This window comes from Vipera ursinii (genome assembly GCF_947247035.1).
Source record: "Vipera ursinii genome assembly, chromosome: 4".
Classification (NCBI taxonomy): Eukaryota; Metazoa; Chordata; class Lepidosauria; order Squamata; family Viperidae; genus Vipera; species Vipera ursinii.
In genome coordinates, this window is record NC_139514.1 from 42938425 (window position 1) to 42955093 (window position 16669).

Sequence of the window (16669 nt, forward strand, 5' to 3'; positions counted from 1 at the left end):
TTCCCAAGATGGCAGTAAAATGACTTGTTGTTGCCTTTTAAAGGAAACTTGTACTAGATGATTACAAGAAAGCATTTTCACAACTTGTTCCAATTGCTTACTTGATTAATATTGAAATCCTGCTAAGGACAGCTGTGATTTTATTGTGGTAGAAGTTTAATTTTATAAACCTGTGTAATAGATGGGAACCAAATTCCTGAAAACTATGTTTGATACCAGTTGGGGAAATACAGTTTTTGAAAATGCCTTGCCTTTCAATCTCACCACAGCCAGATGATTCACAAAGAGACTGTTATGAATGGTATTTAAATCAAATGACTAGTCTAGAAAAACCAACTTAGTCAATATATCAAAAATGTTTTGTTGGCATAAGTTATTCTCTAGAGTGAGCAATACTCTTTGTAAATTAAGAAACAAAAAGGAAAAGTTCTTTTTTTTAAAAAAAAAAAGCATACAGGATCATATAACCAAATGAAAATATTAATAAAAATGCTGAAACTGCAAGGATAGGGTTAGTGATACTAAAGATCAGTATGTTTTGCTATGAGAGTCAAAAATAACAAGAATGGGCTTTTTGGTCATAATTCAAAGTAAAGGGAAATCAGGAAAACATATGTCCTAACTGATAAGCTAAATTATGCTAGAACTTGTTAGTAGACAAAGAAGAAGGGGCAAGCAAAGAACATCCTGGCTTGATAACTTCAAATCTGATGCAAAGTTGAACATCTATCAGTTGAAAGCTGTGCTTGACAGGATAGCATGGAGATCACTTGCCTATAAAGTTACCAAGAGTTGGAGACAACTAAATGGTTAAAAACAACAAATTAAAGTATGTGATGCAGGATCCATGCTGATTATGGACAGAGTTTGAAGAAAGTAAAGAGGATTGTTATTTGTAAATATTTTGACATTTTATTGCATTTTTCTTATTGTACTAGTGACAGTTCAGCTCTGCAAAGTGATAACATTTAAAGGACAAAGTAAATAGAGGAAAGTGAATTGGGAGGTCAAATTGAACAATGTTATTTTTCTGGCATAAAGTGCTAATTCATTACTTTCATCACACATATCCAATTTTAAAGGAGTATTTTTTTCCTGTTATTGTGTATTGCACATATCATAGTTTCATATCTGAGTACTTCTCCCTGCTTTTTATTTCTTGAAATTGCAGTTTGTATTTTTTGAAAAGGAAATAATGATCATTTTGTTGTTCAATGAGCCATTAAATATGTAACAATCTAGAATATATAATGTCTTATGTACTTAAGTTGATTGCTAGAAATTTTATTCAAAATATTATCAGTTTATATAATTATGGTGTACTTTAAAAGCTATGTTTTATAAATCAACTTTTCTGAATCTACTCATATTGGGAAAAGCAAATTGCAATGAAACATATTTACTACCAGTAAGCATTTTTTGAAGCTCTGAAGCGAGTCTTTATAATAGGTTTATATTTTGCTTTTGTATGTATTACTGACTTTGTTCATGATACATACTGAAGGATACAAAGCTATTTATCTCAAGCACAAAGAACTTTTCAAGATAGGCATCCTGCCTAGATTTTGATATCATCAATTTATGATCTCAGATTTATGTTCAGAACAGGATTTTTTTATAGACGTCCAAATTTTCATTTCAACTGTGAGTGTTCTAAATAGTGTCTTGATATTTTGGAATAGACAATGTAAGCAAGTCTAATGAAACAAAATATGACTTTTTCATAGTCAGAATCATATTTAATCACAAATTATTTACTCCAGTACCATTGAGCATTTTCTAGTCTTCTCATCTTTTTCTCTATCCAGCGGTTGGTCTTAATTCCCATATTTAGTTTTACACAGTACTGACTATCCATAAAGAGTAGTCACTTGGTAATAGTAGTTGGAATAGGATTAATATACTCGTTACTGTATTTGAAAATTGTTTTAATTAAAAAGAAAAGCTTAAGGTGAAATTGGATCCTTTTTCTCCCTATGGTTTTATCAAATTACATAACATTTTGTTTTATTTTTAGAATTCCAAAATCAGTAGGTCTGTACTAGAGAACTACAGGTAGTCCTCAACTTACAACCACAATTGAGTCCAAAATTATGTTGTTAAGTGAGAAATTTGTAAAGTGAGTTTTGCTGCATTTTATGACTTTTCTTAGCACATTTGTTAAATGAATCACTGAAGTTTTTAAATTAGTAAAATGGTTGTTAAGTGAATCTGGCTTCCCCATTGTCTGTGCTTGCCAGAAGGTTACAAAAGGTGATGACGTGAACATGGGACACTGCAGCCATCATAAATATGAACCAGCTGTCAAGCATCCAAATGTAAATCACGTGACCGTAGGGATGCTGCAACCTCATAAGTGTGAAAAATAGTGTTGTTATAACTTCAAATGGTCACTAAACGAACTGTTGTAAGTTGAGGACCATCTGTATATTCCTCACAATGATCTCATGTTTTGCATGATGTTATTGTCTCTCACCAGTTGACCTTACTGTTCCAAAGGGAGTCCATTTTCACACCAACTTCAGAGGTAAATGTTGTACACTATCCAAAAATGGTAGATTTATGCACACCTGTTTTTTAATCGTAGAACTCAATTATATTTTTTCTATATTTTTAGATTAGAGAAGAATCAGGTTAAAAACATACAGTATATTGTTGAATGGTATCCATATTTAATATGAACAGAGTCAGAGACAGCAAATGAATTTTATAAATAAATAAACAAATTCAGTTATTATATTTGTGCCATTGTTACAATGGTAATATTTGTGGTGACTTATTACATAACTTTTATACTATTTGGCAGTGTTAGCCAATTAATTTTACCTCTCATAACATTTAAAAATGCAGTTTGAACATATGAAAAGGCAACTGCTATCTGAAGCAGGAATTCAGGTAGTCCTCACTTAACAACCATTTGTTTAGTGACCATTTAAAATTATGACAGTGCTGAAAGAAGACACAGTCGGTGCTCAAAGTCACATGGTTGCAATAGAACTCTGGTGATTCCCTCTGGTTTTCTGGGATCTGGCTGACAGAGGTCATTCAGGATCTATTATCAGATAGACCTTTTCCAGTCAATTTCTTTCAGAGTAAAGTGCTGCTTGCTAGACTGATTTCACCCCACACCAGGCAGAATCTCTGCACCAAGCAGCCCGGTAACTCCTGAAGATACTGGCTGAAAATGTCCATAGTGAAAGCCAGCTGGCATTTTGGCATGGGGCACTTGCAACATGGGGTATTTGGAGCCATCCAGGTTGCAAATGACTTGCTGTAAGAGCTATGTGCCAAAAATCCCACTTTGAGCACAGACTTTTTCAGCCGGCATCTCTGAGAGTGGAAGGGCTGCCTATCAGATGGATTTCACCCCCAAAATCAATCTAGCTGTGTGCACACAGAAGGGAAGAAAACTGCAGCACTGGGCCAGAGAAAAGAAGCTGCAATCACAAAGATCTGAGCTTCTTTTTGGCAGCCAAGTGCTGGAGTTCTCTTCTGAATAAAGAGGGGAGGGAAACTACAGTGCTGGGCTGAAGAAAAGTCTGTGATCATGAAGATCTAACTTCTTTTCTACAACCCAGTGCTACAGTTTCCTTCTGCACATAGAAGGCAGCTCTTTTGGCCCATCTACTTAACCTGCATATTTGCTTAACAACCATGATGGGGAGAGTCATCATTCAGCTAGAGGGTCACATGGACCTAACAACCATAATGACAATTAAAAATTCTGGGCTCAATTGAGATCTTAAATTGAGGAGTAGCTTTCCTAGTATTCCATTTTTGAAAAATGGTTAATAAACAATTTATAATATATTTTTCTAAAAGCAATAAGGAATGATATGACCAAGCATGTTTCTATAACATTAGTATTAAGCACTTATTTTATCATTGTAATTTGCCGGTCTACACTGTAAATTTATGTATTTCTTCTGTGGCCCAACTTGATGTAATGTTAGAGAATGTATTTTCTATTGAAGGTAACAGTGTTCCGTGTGCCTTTGGCATCTAGTCATGCCAGCCACATGACCACGGAGACGTCCTCTGACAAGCACTGGCTCTTCGGCTTTGAAACGGAGATGAGCACCGGCCCCTAGAGTCGGAAACGACTAGCACGCATGTGCAGGGGAACCTTTACCTTTACCTTATTTTCTATTGAAAACTTAAGTGAGCTTTGTTTGGGTAAATTTAATTTGCTCAGTAGAAACACGTACTCACATGAATTTCATTGTTCATGCAACATTGTTGTGTTGAATGAATGTATCTGTTACTACTGAAGATCGATCATTTTTTAGGACCAGAGCCAGGGCCACATGCTTTCTGTATATAAAATGCCAAACACTGTCCTAAGGTAAAAGCATTCATCCCTCAAGTCATGTGGAAGATCTAGACCACAGGTCTGCAACCCGCGGCTCTTTCAGCCGACTCCTGCGGCTCCCAGTCCTCTGCCATGTGCAGTCCAATAAAAAAAAAGTGGGACTAAAAAAGTTCAACCAATCAATTCAAATATGCAGGGTAGGTGCATAGTTCGCCTTGGCTCCACTCTTCAGTCAAACCCTGTTCTGTGCATGTATGCACATGCGCACACATTTTTTGCGGCTCCCAGTTTTTCCTTTTGTGAGGGAACCAGTTCCGAGTGGCTCTTTCACTGTTTCAGGTTGCTGACCCGTGATCTAGACTCTAAGTCATTGTAAATACAGTAACTGTAAAACAGAATAGAAAATATTGCAATAGATAAATAACATCTTTTCTGAATTTCTTTTTTCATGCAATAGTGCTAATAATACAATGATGAATATACACAACTGCATTTTCCAGGTTTCTGTTTGTATTTATACAAACACATGATTTGACCATCCTAACTAAACAAAGAGTTGCTTTAACTCTTGGGTAAAGTGCAGAAGCCAGTTTTTGCTGTCGGCTCATGGGTTGATCAAGGGATCATGGGGTTCCATTGTTAAAAGAGATTTATTTATTTATTTATTTATTTATTTATTTATTTATTTATTTACTGCCAACACAAAATTCCTTTCAGTGAGTTAAACCTTTTTTCCCCCCCAATATTACAAAAAGTGCAAATAAATAAGCCAGAAAATTTTGGACATAAATACATATACTAATAGAGAAGATTTTAAAGACAACTGAAACAAGAGCTGTATAATTTGGGACTAATGGACAGACAGCTGGAAAATATCATGGAACTTTTTATATTGTCTATATGGCAATGGGATTTAAGGTGCTTGTACTTACCTTTAAAGCCCTACATGGCTTAGGCCCGGGATACTTGCAGGACCATCTGCTGCCGGGAACGAATTCCCATCGCCCAGTGCGCTCACACAGAGAAGGCCTCCTCAGGGTACCATCGGCTAGACAATGTCGGCTGGCGACCCCCAGGGGGAGGGCCTTCTCTGTGGGAGCGTCAGCCCTATGGAACCAGCTCTCCCCTGAGCTTCGGATGGCCCCAGATGTCCAGTCCTTTTGCCGCGGCCTCAAAACACTCCTTTTCCACCAGGCTGACCTGGACTGACAGGGATTTTAATTATGTTTTTAATTTTTAACTTTAATTTTTAACTTATTTTAATTTTAATTTATTCTACAGGGCCATTAATTTAATTTTTCTTTTAACTTCTGTATTATTGTATGTTATTGTTGTTAGCCGCCCTGAGTCCTTCGGGAGATAGGGCGGCAAATAAATCCCAATAATTAATTAATTAATTAATTAATTAATTAATTAATTAATTAATTAATTAATAAATATGCTCACAAGTGGAAAGGTTCAGCATTACTCACAATGGAGCAATGGTTGCTGAAGATGAGAGATCTTGCACAGATGGTTAACATTTTTGTTTTGTACTTTTGTACTCTTTAATTTATATTTTTGTGATTTTTCATCTTTTTTTAAAAAAAACCTATAAAAGCATTTATTGTTCTGGATAAAATATACATTTATATTTGCCCATGTATTAATTTGTAGATTTGAAACTTTTTTTTAACTTAAGGGACCTGATCCAGATTTGATAACATAGATATAATTAGTTTGGGGACGGGGAAGCCAATCATGTTATTTGATGATGTAGGAAAAACTAATGCAAATTTGGATCAGATTAGCATTTTTGATGTTGGGATACCGCCTTTAGAATATTCTTGATGCTTACAGAGCAACATTTATAAAGATTCATCATTTTGTACAGGCCACAGTAGAAATCATGCATCTTCAAGATAAATAGGTTGCTAATTATTAATATGAAAATATATAACTCTGTACTCTTTTAAAGTCAGTATATTTCTCATGCAAGAAACCTATTTTCTAAAGGAGTATACTAATGTCTGCTTGGAAATATACTTCAGGTGAATTTTATATTTTTGGGCTTTACTTCCTGTGTCTTTCCTGTTATAATGGTATTTTAGACAACTCTATCTGGTTTATAATAAATGTGCAGCATAGACCTAGATAAAATTTTGAACTTAGTTATTTATATGCTTACACTTGGTGTTTGTGTGTGTGTAATAGTAGCCTATAAGGATATAAATAATCATGGATTATAATTTTGCATGTCTATTGCTTCATACATATTAATTTATTCATGAAGCTTGACAGCTGTCATTTGGGAAGTTCATTTTTTCAAATTTTTCAATGACAATTTTTAATGGCTCTTTTTAGAGCTAGTCTGTCTGGAGGAGTCTGCAAAAATATCTTGACAGGGTTATTTTGCATATTTTTGCACCAAGCTATGAAGGTACCAGATAGCTTTGTTGCTTGTCAATTTTGACACCTCTTTCAGTTTTCTTTGCAGTATAATTAAGTATCTAGTGGATCACTCTGGTTTTGTAGGCATGCTGATAACATTTTTAGATAAACTGTTCTCAATCAGTGGTAACTGCAAGTGAGTTTTGAAATACCTGAAGAATTCTAGTAACAGTCTTCATTTAAATGTACTTTGTACAGATTTTGTACTGACAAAGAACTATATGAAATCATTTCAGTTCTGGATTACAATTATTTCAGTGGATTTTGTGTTATAGTTTTGTAAATAAATCTATTACTTTGAAAACCTGATCACAAAATAAATCCTTTATTGAATCTTTAAATATTCATTTCCTCTCAGGTACCCTTTTATAATGAAACAAACATGTTCTAGCTTTGAAAATCTTAGGATATTACAGATGTGGTTTATTGATACACAGAATAAAAACAGTTGACCATTATCTACATTTCTACCTTTCTTATCTTACTGTAGGTTCAGTGTATTGAATTCAATTACAAAAAAATAATTGTAGACTTAAGTATTTGTAGTACTCTTACTACACATATTTTTGCAGAAAATTTAGCTGCACTAGAGCAACATGAGTATGTCATATCTGTCAAATTGTCACCATTAGAACAGGAAAAAATATGGAAATTATTATTGTCTTCCCTAATCTTCAGGTGACTAGGACATTTTTTAAAACATTCATTTCTGAATTTCTTGTCCCTTTCTTCCTGGTTATCAAATCTGCATCTAAATGGAAGCTTTAGAAAGCTAGGATAAAGCATCAGTAATCTAGAATACTAATTAAATTTCTAGACAATTAAAAAAACCCTTAGATTATAGTCATGTGGTTACCATCAGAGAACTACATAATAAGAGCACAAGAGTTTCCTTTTACTTTACTGTTCCTTTTACTGTTTTTCCTATAGGTATGTAGACTTATTCTTGTTAATATGTACAGTATATTAATTTATCATATAAAAATCTCCACCATTTACTGTATGGTCTAAACTGGAACACAAATTAATGTTTTGTTTTCGCTATAGTCAAGTGGCAAAATGATACTGTTGTGATGTCATTTTACTTAAAGTTATTATCATGTTATAGGTAAGGCAAGAGATGCTATGCTACCATTTTGAAAAAAAATGCAAAATATATTTATAGAAAAACATATAAATCCATGTTTCGTAGCCTGTCAACACAATGATTAGGATAATATATATGACTCCCCTTGAGAGTCAATTTGGTGTAGTGATTAAGGCATCAGCCTACAAACTGGGAGACCTTGAGTTCTAGTCCCACCTCAAGAAATAAAGCCAGTTGGCTGACCTTGGCCAGTCACTTTTCCTCAGCCCTAGGAAGAAGGCAAAACCACTCTTGAAAATCCTTCTTATATCAACTGTGTTTGGAACTTCATATCCTACCTCTTCTAGCCTACAAGTCTAAGGTTTTCAACTAGAGAGAATTGCAAAAGACAATATCTGAGCAGATGCTTTTTTTCTTTTTTCATCAAATAGGTGGGGTGACTTTGAGAGTAATAATTATTTCAAACATGTCATGGTCTGCTCAATTTCTTCTATAATCCATTATGTTTAGTAGCAAGTCATTTTGATTGATTTACTTCAACTCAAAAAAAAATCTAATATATAATGACAAATAGGTTGGAGTAATAATTTTTAAATTGCTAGTCATTAAGTTGTTACAATTTTTAAACAGTACATGGTAATTGAGGAGTACAAACTTAGGTAATTTGTTTACTATCTAGGAGCACAATTTTTTACAGTAAGTACATCGTAGATAGTTTAAAGATTTCAACATTTACATTGTAACAACAGCTTTAAACATTGTTTCAGGGTTTTGTTTTGCAACTATATTTAAATAAGTTTTCCAAGGATATTTACCGAAGATCCATTTATTTTTCATGTCTTTCCATGTTTTTTTTTAAATTAGGTAATGAATTTGGACATCCAGAATGGTTAGACTTTCCTAGACAAGGCAATAATGAAAGCTACCATTATGCAAGGAGACAGTTTAATTTAGCTGATGATCACCTTCTTCGCTATAGATTCCTAAATGTGTTTGACAGAGATATGAATAAATTGGAAGAAAAGTTTGGCTGGCTTGCATCACCTCCGGTAAAGTATATATAATTTTTAAATGTTATATAGTAGTTTTCAGCACTATGTACATTCAACACTTTAATCCGAAAGAAATTGCATTTTTTGAAAAAGAAACTTTATTAGATATTGCATATTTAAGACAGTTTCAGACAAATTATTTGTTTTGATTCTAAAATTTTATATTCAAGATAACATTTTCCTCAATTTGATTTATTTGAAAACATGCCGTTAAAAAGCTATCTAGAGCTAAATCCATTCACATTTTTCAACAGGTTTATTGGTTAGATACAACAGTTTGCTTTGCAATAAAAGCAAATGTGAAATACAAAAATGTTTCACTTTCTCACACATTATTATATTTTTGCTTCTTGTGATCATCAAGAATCTTGTTAACTTTAAACAAAACCATATGCTTACTTGTTCCAGTTCGTAAATGTAATGAATGTTTAATTCAATACAAAAACATATTAAACTTAAGTAATTTAAATTAATGGCACAATGAAGTGTGTTAATGCCTTCTGTTTGCATGATATGCAGAGAGAAACAAAAGTTCTTCAAGGACACTCACAGAGAGGTTTCCTGGCAAATATTTTTTGTCTGTATCAAGTTTGTATACAAATTAAACAGTATATAATGTTACTTTTTTATTATTCCTTGCAGGCCTATGTGAGTGAAAAGCATGAATTAAACAAAGTTATTGCTTATGAAAGGGCAAATCTCCTATTTATATTTAATTTTCATCCATCCCAAAGTTACACAGATTACCGTGTAGGTGTAGAAACACCAGGAAAATATCCTTTTTGCTAGATCTGTTTCACATATTTCATGAATGATAATTTATGGAAAAGAGGATGACATTACCCTCCACTGTTTTTACATTTATTTTGGCATACAGATAGGTCTCAATTAGTTTTTATAATGAATCCCACAAAATAGTCACATTATTCTAGTACACACTATTCAAAGTGATATTTCAATGGAAGACAAGATTGGTTTCAACTTAATGAAAACAGTCGACCATTTTTAAACACATATGTATATGTGTATATGTATATATATATGTGTGTGTGTGTGTGTATGTGTATGTAATATAACTAAAACATACTACAACTTAATTTTTTTTAAATCACTGGGTAGTTATAGAACCAAATCTAAATGTCATTCTTAAAGGTAAGCTTACAGTGACAAAAACACCTATATTCTATTTCAAAATATTGTTTAAATCAAATATAGCTAGAAAATAAAGAGAGAAATAGATGATTTATAGATTCAGATAGTATAGGACTGTCTTTGGTAAAGGGTTCAAATCCCGGCTGGTACCTACCTTACCAGTAGAGGTTCTTGGACAAGAGACCCCTTAGGTGTCATCTATCTATCTCAAGTATGAGGAAAAACATGAACTAGGAGAAGTCATGCTGATTTGGACACTCCAAATTAACCAGGTCCACATCAAATGTTAGGCAACCAAAACAATCTGACAAAAAGTGGTCTACTGGAACAAGAGAACCTAGAATTCATCAACCATTGTCCACAGTTTTGTCTTATGCTTACAGTAAGGTATAATATTAGATGAGATTCAGAAAGCAAAAAACTGTTTCAAAGGGCACAGCGGCATAAAAGTAGCATCTATAGTCAGTTCCTTGATTAGGCTGATGCTTAGTTCTTGATTGTCTATCTGAGCATGCAGTTCCTTAATTAGGGTATTATTTAGCGATAGCACATAGACTTACAATACATACCTTCCCATAATGCCTTATATAGCACTCTCTGACCAGTTTACAATGTCGGTATATTGCCCCTAACAATCTGGGTCCTCATTTTACCAACCTGAAGGATGAAAGGCTGAGTCAACCTTGAGCACTGTCAGGATGAACTCCAGGCTGTGGGCACAGTTTGTCTGCAATACTGCATTCTAACTATCATTTCACCAGGGCACCTCCTTATTTACTGCTAGATTGTTTGTCAGTCCTGTCCCAAAGATGCTTTTTCACAAGGCAACTGGACTTTCTTTTTCTCTTTGAAGATGTTTTGCTTCTCATCCAATAAGCTACTTCAGCTCTGACTGGATGGTAGGAAATGGAAGGATTTATACTTCTTGCAGACAGCTGGTCATTTGCATTCTTTTAGAGAATCATTGGTACCACCTGGAGGCTTATCTATATCATCAGGGTCACCTTACTGGTGCAAATGGGTGTGTAGCTTTCTTGGAAGTATTGAAAGGACTGTGTTGTAGACTGAAGATAGATGATGTACCCCTTCCCCTCTGTTGAGAGAGGGCTGTTCAATTTTGATATAGATGGCCTCTTTGGCCACACTTTCAAAGACAGCAAAGCCCACAGTTCGGACAGAGAGGACCGCTGGTTTGGAGAGGGGTCAAAGAGGCCATCTATGTCAAAATTGAACAGTTCCAAGAAGGCTCCACTCCCATTTTCACTACTACTTCCATTCTCCACCATCTAATCAACGTCTTCAAAGAGAGGGGGGAAAAGAAAGTCCAGTTGCCTCGTGAAAAAGCACCTTTGGGACAACCATTACCTGGATGACTGAGAATCTCCATAAATATTTGTCAGTCCTGGTGTTAATCCCTGTTTATCTGGATGTTGATTGCTGGTGAGCTTATATTCTCTTTTTTTCCTGCTTTTTTCATTTTTAGTTTATTATCTCTTTTGAAAGGTGTGTAAATGTTGTTTATGTACCTGTTTTTGCTAACTTTTCTGAACTTTTCTGAAGTTTCCAGGAATTATTTCATATTTTTGAATTTAGCTTAGTCTATGCTGGTACCAGCCAAAATGATGGAAGTTGTCAAGTCTGAATCCAAAGAGGGCTCAAAGAGTAGGTGAGGTTTAGGAATCCTATTTCCCCCGAAGTCCTTGTGCTATTGGTTCAGAAAACTGGCAGCTATTCTTGCCTTGTTGATTTTCAAGTTTGGTAGGTATTCATGGGACTTGGAAAGGAATTTTCCATGTGTCTAGGCCAAACTTCTTTTGTCCGGTTCATGTGACATTTTTTTATTTGTTTCCTTGGCTACTTGGTTCCTTCTTAACTACTTCCTCTAAGGGACCATTTTAGATAAGATTCCTGGCTTTTGTTTACCCTCCTTATGTGCCAGCTTTATTTTTAGGTATGGCAGCTGCAGCCTGGTCTCACAGAAACAACTAGATAGCAGTAGTAGGCCAAGGGCCAAATATAATTGAGGAAAATATGTTGAAGGTCCATGATAGTTGTTGGTGGAATTATAGTCCAAAATTAATGATACCACCTACCACATATATAAAATTTAAATTCTTGTACCTACATATACCACCCATTCATGCATACCCTTTAAAAATCAAATTTTAAAAGAGTATTTATTGGGAAATGTACTGGAAGTATGATGACACTGAGAAACAAATATTTAAAAAATCCAGAGGAAAGAGCCCTTCCTATCAGTTACAAATAAACAACATAAATGCCATGTTCATATAGATCTTAAAATAATTTCTATTATCTCTGGAGATTGTTAGCCTAAATCTGCATGAGAATGATTTAATTGAGATGAATTGAGTATTAGGAGTGGATAGCTAATATCTTTCCTCTCTTGCTTTAATACGTTTACGTTTACGTTTACGTTTTATTTAATTTGTATACCGCCCTTCTCCCTAGGGACTCAGGGCGGTTCACAGGGCATATAAATAACAATACAATACAATACAAAAGTTAAAACAAAGATTTAATCAGTGCCCAATTAAAAAACAATAATGCAATTCTAAAACAACAATTTAAAACCCAACTCCCCCGTCAGGCCAGACCGGCTAATTCAAATAAATGGGTCTTCAGGCCACGACGGAAAGTTCGGAGGTCTGATGCCATCCGGAGCTCCACCGGCAGTTGGTTCCACAAAGCCGGGGCACCCACAGAGAAGGCTCTCCCCCTGGGGGCCGCCAGTCGGCATTCCCTGACCGGAGGCACCCTGAGGAGGCCCTCTCTGTGGGAACGCACAGGGCGGAGGGGAGTTGAAGCCGGCAGCAGGTGGTCCCCGAGGTAACCCGGACCCATGCCATGTAGGGACTTAAAGATCATAACCAAGACCTTGAACCTCACCCGGAAGACAACTGGCAACCAATGCAGCTCGCGGAGCAAAGGTGTATACCCACGTATATGTCTCATAAACAACAAGTGGAACTTTTAAAAAAAGTTTATGTGGACACCGATGGAAGATAGAACATAGCATATGGAATAATAGGGTTGGAAGGGACCATGGAAGTCTTCTAGACTGAGTCCCTGTCTAAGCAGGAGACTACACTATTCTGGACAAACTCTGTTCTTGAAAACCTCCAATAATGGAGCGCCCACATCTTTCAGAGCTAAGCCATTCCATTGCTGAATTGTTCTCATAGTCAGGAATTTTATTCTTAGTTCCTAGATTGGATATTTTATGATATTTAAGGATATTTTAAGATATTGCTGGAACAGAGTAAAGTGCTACTCTTTAATAGCCTAGGCAAAGGAAAGGTGGAAAGCACTAAGGACTCAATAATTAGGACTAGAAAAGAAAAATATGTTGAGTTTATGCAATTGGTAACCCATTTGTAGTGTCCTGTTGACAAATCAACAGCAAAAAGAATATAGTTCAATATGATTCTGTCTGGTTTATATACATCAAACTGTGATGTTTACATTGGTTGATAATTCAGAAGAATGCCCAGTGAAATGTGTAAGTAAGTTATTCATTGACTACTAGGTAGACTCTTTTCTTTTATCCTAATATGTGTAAAGATGCAATATGTTTAATTTGCATATTGTATATAAAGCATGAAAACAATTTAACAGGTTGAGCAAAGATGTACTAATGCAGACTCACACAAGAATGGAAGAATATGTCAGTTCGATAGCAATGTAAATAGGGATTGATATGCCCTGAAATCTTGGGAAGATTAACATCAACATTCAGATAACATCCGTCTTTAAAAAAACAAATTAAAGTTCCCTGACATTTGTAAGATGCACCTAGAGCTTCTAATGAGCAAACAAGGTCACTTGGAATGAGTCACTAGAGAGTGATTGCCCGTGGCAAAAATGTCTCTTTGAGCTGCTTGCTTGTTCGTGCTTTGAAGTGCGCTTATGTAAGTGTCTTGGTTATTAGAATTCAATCTTTACATAAAATGAAGACAAATAATTTAACTTAGGATCACGAAATGCCAACTTTCATCTAGATGCTTAATCTGTTACAGCCAATGCTATTAAAATGTGAATGTTTTCGCAGTATTATTCAAATACCCTTCCCCCCTTTTTAATAGGAAAATTATTATTATTATTATTATTATTATTATTATTATTATTATTATTATTATTATTATTATTATTATTATTATTATTATATAATAGGTAGTGAACACTGATTATTAGTTTGTAATTAGTAATGTACAATCACAAGTACAAAACTACAAATATAAGAGTAACCCTTAGGATTTTCTGAAAAGTGCAATATTTGCATACTTTCTTTGAACAATGTTTTCATCTCCTCTTCCTTCTCGTAATCCAATATATGTGATTCTCCAGAAAACACATTAAACATTATAGGCTCCTGTGGCTTCAACATAAAGTTGAGGCAACTTCATATAAATCTCTCCAATACCTACAAATTGATAAGAGATGTAACTCCAAGCCAAATATTTTATACTTCTTTGCATATTACTATAGTATCAGTCAATATTGCTGTTATATCAGTCAAAGACTAATATAACAGCAATTATTCTCTTTGCTCTTTACTCCACTCTCTTTGCTACAAAACTCTAAACATTTATACTTGCAAAAGACAAGAGGATATACATGAAAACTGGGAGCTGCTGGAGAAATCCTTAAGTAATTAATCCTCAGTTTCATAGAGGAAAAGCAAATTGATATAAATCAAGTAAAATTTATTAAACTCATTTAGGGGTTTTTTTGGTTCAGTTTTTTGTTTGCCACAATCAGTTCAGCCTTTGACTGTTTAAAAACAATGATAAAATGTTTTTCTTCAACTTCCCTTCAGCTATCCAAGAAAGGTTTATATAGAAGAAAAAAGGTAACTATTTTCCCCCCAGAAATTAGGTAGCAGCCTAGGGAGAAAACACTGGAGTAATTATGTATTTTTCTACATACATAAGCAATTGAATATATGTACATAAATAGCCTCTATTCACACTTCAAACCATAATTGTGTGAAGCAATAGGTTTCTAGTGCCATTGTATGCATACTAGTTATGATTTTATCTTGTTCATATATTGAAGCCTAACTCTTGTCTTCTTTTCAAAACTTTAACTTTCACAAGAAGCTGATTTTAATTTAATGTTTTAATTTAATTAAGGAAAATTATTTTTTAAGTCTAAAATTTAGTTTGAATTTACAGTCACAGACCAGCAATAAAAGCATTACTTCAGTAGCTGAAGATAAAAGTTGTTTTATCCTCTCATATAACTTGTAAAATGAAAATATCAGGCTGGCTCTTCCCAGAGAAATAATGTTGCCACCTAGTTGTTACTGAAGCACCTTTAACTACTCTTGCTTCACTGAGTAACAAGAATTTTCTTGTATGTAGAAAAATGAATGGTTGGGCGTATCATTGAGTATCATAGTTAGGACGTAAGCTGATGTCATTTCGTGTATTGTGTTGCAGGTAGTTTGGCTTAGAACGGGTGTCAAACTGCCAGAAGCCGTGGCCACCCCAGTTCTGGCAAGGGGAAAAAGTCACAATAAGTCACGACATCACGTGATGCGGCGAGCTTGACACCCCTGGCTTAGAAAATAAGACTACTTTATCTATAATAGACAAGAGCAATTGCTTTTTTAAATAGCCTGATAAATGTTTATATAAACCAGTCCATAGAGCATGGATAGTAGCTTATTTTTTCACAAAATCTTTGATAAATGCTATTGCTTTTGCAATAATCCTCCTCAGAATTTCTAAAATAGTCATGCCACATCATGATCTTCATGAATAATTATTACTCATGAATCTAATTATTATATTTGGTATATGAGAAGTTGGTTTCGAGTTCTTTTTCTATGGTCTAAATATATCTAGAGATGCTTCATGTGACATTAAGCCTGCATCAATTCTTTTTAAAAATAAGAATTTGCTCAGAAATATACTAAAAAAAAGTAATTAACTGTGAGATATGATAAATAATCCCAGATTCTCACTTTAGTATCACTGCATTAAGGGTCATTGGTTCTGCTATCTTGGTAGTGACAACAATACAGCTAACACATTTGCTTCCAAACTGATCACATTAATATAACTTTTGTTGCATGAGCTAATATAGGAGGTTAAAATATCCAAGTTATAAAAGTAAGGGTTTTTTTGTTGTTAAACAGATACTGGTGTTTTTTTTCTTAAACCGATACTGCACTTATCATCCATATATATATATATATATATATATATATATATATATATATATATATATATATATATATATATATATATATATATATATATATATATATAGAGAGAGAGAGAGAGAGAGAGAGAGAGAGAGAGAGAGAACTTAATGTAAACAAGAGGCATTATTAGTCTTACATTCATAAACCACAATGAGATAGATGATGTGTTTATTGGTACTGTATTGAAAAAGTCATCAGAGATAAAATTACAGGTATAGGTTTCTGTGAGGTTTGTGATAAAATTAGGAATCATTTTTCAGATGATATATGTGGAGATTTTCATTGTTCTAGTTCAGGCTTTGGCAGTGCTTTTTTGTAAAAAAAAAAAGGTGCCAGAACTCACATCTTGTTAATCTTTTATTTAAAAAATTATATATTCAGTTCTTAACATAAATTTAATT

The 16669-nt window shown here is 34.2% G+C and overlaps 1 protein-coding gene across 2 annotated transcripts in view; it reads left to right on the plus strand.

The window, feature by feature from the left end:
* GBE1 (1,4-alpha-glucan branching enzyme 1) overlaps positions 1–16669 on the plus strand; it is a 124400-nt gene that overhangs the window by 85062 nt on the left and 22669 nt on the right. For both annotated transcript variants that reach the window (XM_083362033.1, XM_083362034.1), the window contains exons 13-14: positions 8694–8878; positions 9524–9654. In XM_083362033.1, the coding sequence (XP_083218159.1) occupies positions 8694–8878; positions 9524–9654 (316 nt within the window). The remainder of the gene's footprint in view (positions 1–8693; positions 8879–9523; positions 9655–16669) is intronic.